This window comes from Lithobates pipiens, unplaced genomic scaffold (genome assembly GCF_037356315.1).
Source record: "Lithobates pipiens isolate NorthernLeopardFrog02 unplaced genomic scaffold, aLitPip1_a1.2 Scaffold_24, whole genome shotgun sequence".
NCBI lineage: Eukaryota > Metazoa > Chordata > Amphibia > Anura > Ranidae > Lithobates > Lithobates pipiens.
In genome coordinates this window covers 15700547-15710444 of record NW_027507786.1, presented here as the reverse complement: position 1 = coordinate 15710444, position 9898 = coordinate 15700547, and the positions used below count along the sequence as shown (strand labels likewise).

Genomic DNA, 9898 nt, shown 5'->3' with positions numbered 1-9898 from the left:
TGCTACATTGATGGCAATGGTGAGGCTGCTGTATTGATGGCAATGGTGGGGCTGCTGCATTGATGGAAATGGTGAGGCTGCTGCATTGAAGGTAGTGGTGAGGCTGCTGCATTGAGGCAATGGTGAGGCTGCTGCATTGGTGGCAATGGTGAGGCTGCTGCATTGAATGCAATGGTGAGACTGCTGCATTGATAGCAATGGTGAGGCTGCTGCATTGATGGCAATGGTGAGGCTGCTGCATTGATGGCAATGGTGAGGCTGCTGCATTGATGACAATGGTGAGGCTGCTGCATTGAAGGTAGTGGTGAGGCTGCTGCATTGATGGCAATGGTGAGGCTGCTGCATTGAAGGTAGTGGTGAGGCTGCTGCATTGTTGGCAATGGTAAGGCTGTTGCATTGATTTATGGCAATGGCGAGGCTGCTGAATTGATGGCAACGGTGAGGCTGCATTGATGTGGACTGATGAGGCTGCATTGATGGCAATGGTGAGGCGTCTGCATCGAAGGCAATGGTGAGGCTGCTGCATTGATGTGGTCTGATGAGGCTACATTGATGGCAATGGTGAGGCTGAAAATGGGCACTGACCCTTATTTAGCTTCAAAGATCCTTATTTAAAGTGTAAGTTTTTTTTTTTTCCTGAAACGTCCCACTTAAAAGTAATGTGCGTGTTATACGCCGATAAATACGGGTAATTCTTTTTGTTGGATTTATTTATATTTAAATTATTTTATTAATAAATGTAATTAATTGAAAATAATTTGTTAAACTAATTTAAATTATTTAAACAAATTAACACATTTAAATTAATTTCAATTTAAATGAATCAATAATTGAATACATTTTACACATGTAGACAAACCATAAAAAGAGTTACAGAGCTGAAGCCATCTTATATTACCTGGTTTAGTTTTGGTCACAGTGAGTTGGCATCCTGTGTAAATTTAGCACATGTTTTAGCCCTTGTACACACGGTCGGACATTCTGACAGAAAATGTCCAATCGGACCGTGTTGTCGAATAATCCGACCATGTGTGGGCTCCATCGGACTGTTTCCGTCGGAATATCCGACCGACAAAGTTTTAGAGTTGGGCTATAAAATTTTCCAACAACATGATCCGATCGGACTTTGTCCGGTTGTGTGTAGAGAATTCCGATCGGACAAAGTGCCACGCATGCACAGATCAAATTCCTAGACCAAAGCTATTGGCTACTAGCCTGAATGTAGTCCTGTCGTAACTAAATTACGTCATGGCGTTACGAACGATCGGATTTTCCGACAACTTTGTCTGACCGTGTGTATGCAACACCAGTTTCGGACGGCTTTTGTTGTCAGAATGTTGTCGGAATGTCTGACCGTGTGTACAAGGGCTTAGAATTCACAGAACACAATGACACAATTCACAGAGTCACATTCAGATACTAACTCTGTTTGGATTAAAAAATATATATATTTAATGACGTATTAATAAATACAGCTTTGTATTCATTTGTGTCTGTTATATCTGTTTAGAGTTTAAACTTTAGGTTTTATGATACCAGTATAATGTTTGTGTCTTATGGCCACATTTGCATTTCTTTATTTTTTCTGTTTTTAATGATTTGGAAAGATTTGATCTTGATGATTAGATTATTTATTAAAATTTTGAAATACATTTTTATTTTTTATTTTTTTTGTTTTGAATGATGTTCTGTTACACTATATACTGTATAAGAAATAGATCAGCTATTTTATTTTTTTGCAACTTCGGCCTAATTAAAAAGTAATGTAACATTTACATAACTGTCTACATTTTTTGATGTCTTAAAATAAAATAATGTTTATATATTTCCTTTACTGTGCAGATAGCCTTTAGTATTCAGCTCCGGCCTACAGAGAATTATAAAACATTTTGTAAGAAATATACAATATAAGAGACCATTATTGGAAATCAGGATGGCGAATATCTCCACAGCCACCGTGTATTTCCCTTTGGTGCTCAGATAGGCCGGGATCATGGCAATCCAGACACTGCAGAACACCAGCATGCTGAAGGTGATGTATTTGGCTTCATTAAAACTGTCCGGTAATGTCCTGGCAAAAAAAGCTATAATAAAACTAACAGCAGCCAGGATCCCCATATATCCCAGGACAGAGTAGAACCCGATAACTGACCCTTCATTACACTGAACGATGATCTTCTCCTGGTAGGATTGTGCGTCCAATTCCCGGAAGGGAGGAGAGATGGACAACCAACTAACACAGATTACAACCTGAACATTGGAACAAGCTACGACTATACAGGTGGGCAGTTTTACTCCAATCCATTTCTTCCACACGCTGTTGGGTTTGGTGGCTTTGAAGGCAATGCAAACCATAATAGTCTTGGCCAATACAGAAGATACGGCTATTGTAAAGAGAATTCCAAAAGAAACTTGGCGTAACAAGCAGGTTACATCCACAGGACGACCCAGGAAGAGGAGCACACAGAGGAAACCCAACATGATGGAGACCAGGAGGGCAAAGCTGAGGCTCTTGTTATTGGCTTTCACAACTGGCGTGTCCTGGTGTAAAATAAAAATGATGAGAACTAGAAGAGTCTTCCCAAAACACAACAGTGAGAAGGTTATAAAAACGAATGAGATTTTGTCATCGGTGAAGGAAAGAAATTCTACTTGTTTGGGAATACAGCGTGTTCTGTCCTCATTTGGCCATTCATGATCGGGGCATTTCATGCAGTTTTTACTATCTGGAAAACAAAATAAAATCAATGAATACTTTGAGCGCTTACAGGATATCTTGCTTGGCTTACTTCTATGGGTGTGATCAGATATTAATATTTGGCTAACAAATAATGATCTAAGTCTCGCATTTCCATGTTAGAGTTCTAGGTTGTTAACAGCTTCCCGCCCGGCCTATAGTAATATGATGGCTGAGTGGGACATTCCACCACTCAGACAACTTTGAATCATAGGTTCTTGTACTTAGTGAATCTTCACGTTCTTTCCTGAAGAAGCCCTATGGTGAAACATGTAGAAAAAAATGAATGTGACCACAATAAATCACTATCATTAATAGGATGCCTTGACCTTTTCTGGCAGGCTACTCCTGCATCAACAAATCTAGTACTTTTATATGAAAACTGAATAGATATATTTTTTTAAAAAAATAGGATGCCTTGCACACATCTTTTGGCTATGATTGTACTGTATGTACTGTTTTATTGATGTTGTTCATTTAATAAAATGTGTATATATATTTTCTTTTATACATTGTTGTCTCAAATGTTTTGCACCTTTAAAGTCCCAAATCTCCCAAATGTTTCCAATTGTCATTCAAAGTGAAGACTACAAATTGGCCAGGGCAGGAAAGGGGTGGAAGGTATTGGAGGTATTGAACTGGTTAAAGCTCTTTAGAGTAAGTATTAAAATGTATTAAAACAGTCCATCAGCTGGTTATACCAAAATCCTGGCCACAGCTTAAAACATAGTCCTGGCACCATTTATTTCAATATTTGAACATGTTTCTTGTAAAAGTGATCTGGACATTGCAAAGCCCCTGGTTGCTACCCATGGTGGTTCCTGGGTTCATTGTTCCTCTGGGAAATGCAAGACCATGATTATTGTACCCCCACAGACGGAGGCGGTTGGTGCTTATTAATGCCACAACCCTACCCCCTGGCGGGAGATGGACGGCAGCGATCAGTGTCCTCCCACGAGAGACGGACATCGGCGAGGAGATAGATGGTGGTGATCAGTGGCCTTACCTTAGGAGGCTCATGCTGCTCCTCCCTCCAGCTTGCTGAGGGAAGATCCGGGGTCGTTGTTTCTCCTCCCTGTCCGAGCAGGAAGTGGGTCCTAAGACCCGTTTTGTCAGGAGTTCTAAGACTCCCTGGCCAAACGGGTCTCAGGACCCGCTTCCTGAGATTACATAGTTACATAGTTAGTCAGGTTGAAAAAAGACACATGTCCATCAAGTTCAACCACAAAAAAAAAAAAATAATATCATACAATCCCATATACCCAATTCTATACCCACAGTGGATCCAGAGGAAGGCGAAAAAACCCCAGCAGAATATGATCCAATTTGCTAAAGCAGGGGAAAAAATTCCTTCCTGATCTCCCGAGAGGCAATCGGATTTTCCCCGGATCAACTTTACCTATAAATGTCAGTACCCAGTTATATTCTGTACACTTAGGAAATAATACAGGCCCTTCTTAAAGCAATCCACTGAGCTGGCCAGAACCACCTCTGCAGGGAGTCTATTCCACATTTTCACAGCTCTTACTGTGAAGAAACCTTTCCATATTTGGAGATGAAATCTCTTTTCCTCTAGACGTAAAAAGTGCCCCCTTGTCCTCTTTGTTGACTGTAAAGTGAATAACTCAACACCAAGTTCACTATATGGACCCCTTATATATTTGTACATGTTGATCATATCCCCCTTAACCACTTTCAGACCGGACCATTTTGCTGGCCAATGACCAGACCACTTTTTGCGATTCGACACTACGTCGCTTTAACTGACAATTGCGCGGTCGTATTTTTTACCTTTTGTTATAATAAATATCCCCCAAAAATATATAAAAATAATTTTTTTTCCCTCAGTTTAGGCCGATACGTATTCTTCTACATATTTTTGGTAAAAAAAATCGCAATAAGCGATTATTGATTGGTTTGCGCAAAATTTATAGCGTTTACAAAATAGGGATAGTTTTATAGCATTTTTATTAATAATTTTTTATTATTTTTTTTTACTAGTAATGGCGGCGATCAACGATTTTTATTGTGACTGCGACATTATGGTGGACACATCGGACATTTTTGACACATTTTTGGGACCATTGTCATTTATACAGCAATCAGTGCTATACAAATGCAGTGATTCCTGTGTAAATGACACTGGCAGTGAAGGGATTAACCAGTGGGTGGCAGTGTAGGGGTTAAGTGTTCCTAGGGGTGTGTTACTAACTGTGGGGTGGTTGGGCTTTCATTTAGTGAACAATGATCTCTGCTCCAATCACATAGTTGCTAGGCAGAATGGAGAAATGCTGTTTACACGGCATTTCCTCCATTGAGCCATCCCATGAGACGATCGCGGGTATGCCCGCGGTGATAGAGTCCGCGGGTCCCGTGACCGGACTCACAGGGGTCCCGACCGGCGCGGGAGAGCGCCGCCGGCGGCGCGCTCCCGATGGCAGGGCGGCATTGAAGATTGGACGTACATGTACGCCAATATGCCTACCCGTGCCATTCTGTCGACATACATCGTCGTGCGCTGGTCGGGAAGTGGTTAATCTCCTCTTATCAAGAGTGAATACATTCAGTTCCTCTAATCTTTCCTCATAGCTGAGTTTCTCCATGCCTCTTATCAGTTTGGTTGCCCAAAACTGAACTGCATATTCCAGATGAGGTCTTACTAATGATTAGTGGGGCGGCGCCCCGTGTCCCTAATGGAGCGGCCGCCACTGCCCACAGAGGTGATGGAGGAATGTCTATTCCCTAAATCTCCACTGTGAGGAATGAGCCTGGAAGCGGTGAGGATTGTGTCACTTCCGGTTTCAGAACTGCCATTTCTTGGCTTTTACAGGCAAACAGCTAACTGAGCAGAATCTGTGTTCAGATCTATGTTCAGTTAGCTTCTTTGGAGGTCACTGAGGGGCCAATACATACGAATGTAAACATGTGTATAGGAATGGCATATAAATTGCGATTGCACCACACATGTGAGGTATTGCTGAAAATTTAGCAGGAAGAGCTATAATTCTAAGGCTTCTTCATGATTAACGCTAAACTGATGACCTTTAAAGGCTTTAAAGCATCACCTATGGACAATTTTAGGTAACATAGTCTGTCATCATTTCACAGTAGTGTACAGGTATATATCTTGAGATGTTTGGTGTCTCTTTACTCTTAAACCCTTGTACACACGGTCGGACATTCCGACAGAAAATGTCCGATCGGACCGTGTTGTCGGATAATCCGACTGTGTGTGGGCTCCATCGGACTGTTTCCGTCGGAATATCCGACGGACCAAGTTTTAGAGCTGGGCTGTAAAACTTTCCGACAACGTGATCCGATCGGCCTTTGTCCGATTGTGTGTAGAGAATTCCCATCGGAAAAAGTGCCACGCATGCTCAGATCAAATTCCTAGACCTATTGGCTACTAGCCTGAACATAGTCCCGTCGTAATGAAATAACGTCATCACGTTAGGAACGATCGGATTTTCCGACAACTTTGTCCGACCGTGTGTATGCAACACCAGTTTCGGACAAAATCCGACGGACAAAATCCAACAGATTTTGTTGTCGGTAGGCTTGTGCAATTCGTTTCGTAACGAATCGAAATTCGGCCGAATTTTGCATCTTTCAGACATTCGGATGCATCCGAATGTCCGAATAAAAAAATAACAAATACGAAAGAAATATAATGAATGAATTTGAATGAATTCGACATGATTCGGTAATTCTTTAAAGATCTAATGAAACAAAAGGTCAGCTCAAAGTAAATCTTATAGTCCAATCAGCTAATTAATTTTGTGCCGGAGGTTGGATTACTGGCAAAGTGCATTCCTGAGAACTGAGTGAGAAGGGTGTTGTATTGTATTTGAGCCGAGGAGAAGAGACGTTGTCATTGTGTGTGTTAAAAGATTCAATAAACAAACGACTTTCCAAACTACGAATCATTATCACGAATGTCTATACATACATAAATAGATACATACATAAATAGCGAATTTCAACCAATACGAACGAATGAATTCGACACTCTACGAATAATAACGAATTATCCGAAAACGTATTAACGTAACATAATGAATATAACAGAACGAAATTATGTATTTTACGAATGACAACGAACCGAAACTAAACAAAATTTTCCGTTGTGCACAAGTCTAGTTGTCGGAATGTCCGACCGTGTGTACAAGGGCTCACACTTTTTTTTTTTAACCGGTTCCCGACCAGCGCACGACGATGTACGTCGACAGAATGGCACTGGCAGGCATATTGGCGTACATGTACGTCCAATCTTCAATGCCGCCCTGCCATCGGGAGCGTGCCGCCGGCGGCGCGCTCCCGCGCTGGTCGGGACCCCCGTGAGTCCGGTCGCGGAATCCGCGGACTCGATCGCTGCGGGCATACCCGCGATCGTCTCACGGGATGGCTGAATGGAGGAAATGCCGTGTAAACAGCATTTCTCCATTCTGCCTAGTAACTAGTGATGCTGATCTCTGCTCCATGTGATTGGAGCAGAGATCAGTGTTCACTAAATGAAAGCCCAGCCCCCCCACAGTTAGTAACACACCCCTAGGAACACTTAACCCCTACACTGCAACCCACTGGTTAACCCCTTCACTGCCAGTGCCATTTACACAGGAATCACTGCATTTATATAGCACTGATTGCTGTATAAATGACAATGGTCCCAACAGTGTGTCAAAAATGTCTGATGTGTCCGCCATAATGTCGCAGTCACAATAAAAATCGCTGATCGCCGCCATTACTAGTAAAAAAAAATAATAAAAAATGATTAATAAAAATGCTATAAAACTATCCCTATTTTGTAAATGATATAACTTTTGCGCAAACCAATCAATAATCGCTTATTGTGATTTTTTTTAACCAAAAATATGTAGAAGAATACGTATCGGCCTAAACTGAGGGAAAAAAAAATGTTTTTTTATATATTTTTGGGGGATATTTATTATAACAAAAAGTAAAAAATAATGCGTTTTTTTCAAAATTGTCGCTCTATTTTTGTTTATAGCGCAAAAAATAAAAACCGCAGGGGTGATCAAATACCACCAAAAGAAAGCTCTATTTGTGGGAAAAAAAGGACGTCAATTTTGTTTGGGAGCCACGTCGCACGACCGCACAATTGTCAGTTAAAGCGACGCAGTGCCGAATCGCAAAAAGTGGTCTGGTCTTTGACCAGCAAAATGGTCCGGTCTGAAAGTGGTTAAGGAACAATTGGTCATAATAATGTGTTTGCGTTTACTAAAATTCATTTAGGTGAATTTTTTTCCTGAAAATGTAAGTTTTGATAAACAGCTGTTTATATCATGTTTCATAAAAAAAAATTGCAAGAGCAGCCATTTTATTCTCCAGGGTCTCTGCTTTTAGAAAATATATAAGGTTTGATGGTTCTAAGTCACCCTGTATGTTAGGTGGTTAAAGACATAATGCCCCCAGTAATATTTGATAACCATTACCTGTAGTATTTGATATTTCTCCATATGCACACGGGGCACAGCTATGACAACAAGGTTGTATGGCGTAGCCGGGAATTCTCCGGTATCCTGGGAAACAACTTTCTGAGCACTGAGATTTTGGAACCTAAAAGAAAGAAAAATATAGTATGTTATTTATATATATATATATATATATATATATATATATATATATATATATATATATATATATATATATATATGTATATATATATATATATATATATGTATATATATATATATATATGTATATATATATATATATATATATATATATATATATATATATATATATATATATATATATATATTTTTTTTTTTTTTTCTGATCTTTTTTATATGGCAAGTTATACGTACACATAAATGCATCCGGAAAGTATTCACAGTGCTTCACTTTTTCCACACTCTGTTATGTTACAGCCTTATTCCAAAATGGATTCAATTCATTCTTTTCCTCTGGGGGGGGGTTCACCTCTCCCCCCTTCCCGCTATTCAGGGGTACCAGGCAGGGCTGCCCTCTCTCTCCAGCACTGTTAGCAATAGCTATGGAGCCAGTGGCACTGCGGGTCTCGCCCCACATAATAGGACTAAAAATAGCTGGAGGAGAGGGTGGCTCTGTACGTGGATGTCCTCCTACTCTTTCTGAACGAAGCGGACTCCTCCCTTAGAGGAGTGCTGCAAGTATTGACTGAATTCTCTAAAATAACTGGATTACGGGTGAACTGGGCAAAATCCCAGTTGCTAGCTATTGACTACACTGCAGAGTGCTAGGGCATCATGGGAAATGTAGTTCCAAAACATCTGGGGTGCCAAGGTTCGCCATCACTGACCTAGAACCTAGAACCAAGGAGTCAAGGCCAAACTAAAAGCCTGGGAGAACCTTCCTCTATCCTTATTAGGCTGCATTAACTTAAATAAAATGAAAATCATACCTAAATTTACCTACCTATTCCGTAATTCCCCACAATGGATACCTTGCTATTTTTTTTACAAAATTGAACGGAATTTTCTCCTCCTTCCTCTGGGGCCCAAACCCCCCCCTAGATTTAAACTGTCCACACTGATGCATCCGGTGTCGCAGGGGGGTTTGTCGTTTCCGGACTGTCAGAAATGTGTTCTGGCAGCCCAGCTGGTAACGGCAGTTTGGTGGCTAGTGCCGGACACGTCCAACCCCACGGAAGTTCTGGAGGCTGCGGTGATCCATTCTGTTGAGGCCCTAACACATTTACCCCTTTGAGGTCCCAAAGCTCCATAGGATTTGACCACCTCCATGCACATAACTCTGATGGCCTGGAGGGTAGGACTGGAACTTGAGAAGTTCCCACGGAACACAGTCTCCCCACACGCCCCCTATGGAACAACCCTACCTTGCCCCATATTTACTCACTACCAGACCCCAGTCGGGCGACTTTATACACATCTTCTGGTCCTGCCCAGCAATTAAAAACTACTGGTCACAAGTACTATCTGTAATACGAAAGTGGTGGAAATAGATATAGCCACAACCCTGCAGATATGCCTTCTAGGCTTAATAGAAGAATTAGCCCCCAGGATAGCAGAGAGAACTCCGATAGGACTCTTGATTTTCTCCACCAGGAAAATGATCACTCTCTGCTGGAAAAAAACATGCCCCACCGTTCATATTGCTATGGAAAACACATGTCAATAAAGTACTACCACCCTATAAGGA

The 9898-nt window shown here is 41.2% G+C and overlaps 1 protein-coding gene across 1 annotated transcript; it reads right to left on the bottom strand.

The window, feature by feature from the left end:
- Window positions 1-527: 527 nt before the first annotated feature.
- Window positions 528-8310, bottom strand: LOC143929680 (vomeronasal type-2 receptor 26-like). The gene is made up of 2 exons (XM_077453623.1): window positions 8191-8310; window positions 528-2726 (listed from the first exon to the last, which is right to left on the bottom strand). Exon 2 carries the CDS (start codon window positions 2710-2712, stop codon window positions 1819-1821), a length of 894 nt encoding a protein of 297 aa, XP_077309749.1. The 5' UTR covers window positions 2713-2726; window positions 8191-8310; the 3' UTR covers window positions 528-1818.
- Window positions 8311-9898: the final 1588 nt, after the last annotated feature.

Coding starts and splice junctions, on each gene's coding strand:
- LOC143929680 (XM_077453623.1), bottom strand. CDS start 2,712: ATGAAATGCCCCGATCATGAATGGCCAAATGAGGACAGAACACGCTGT.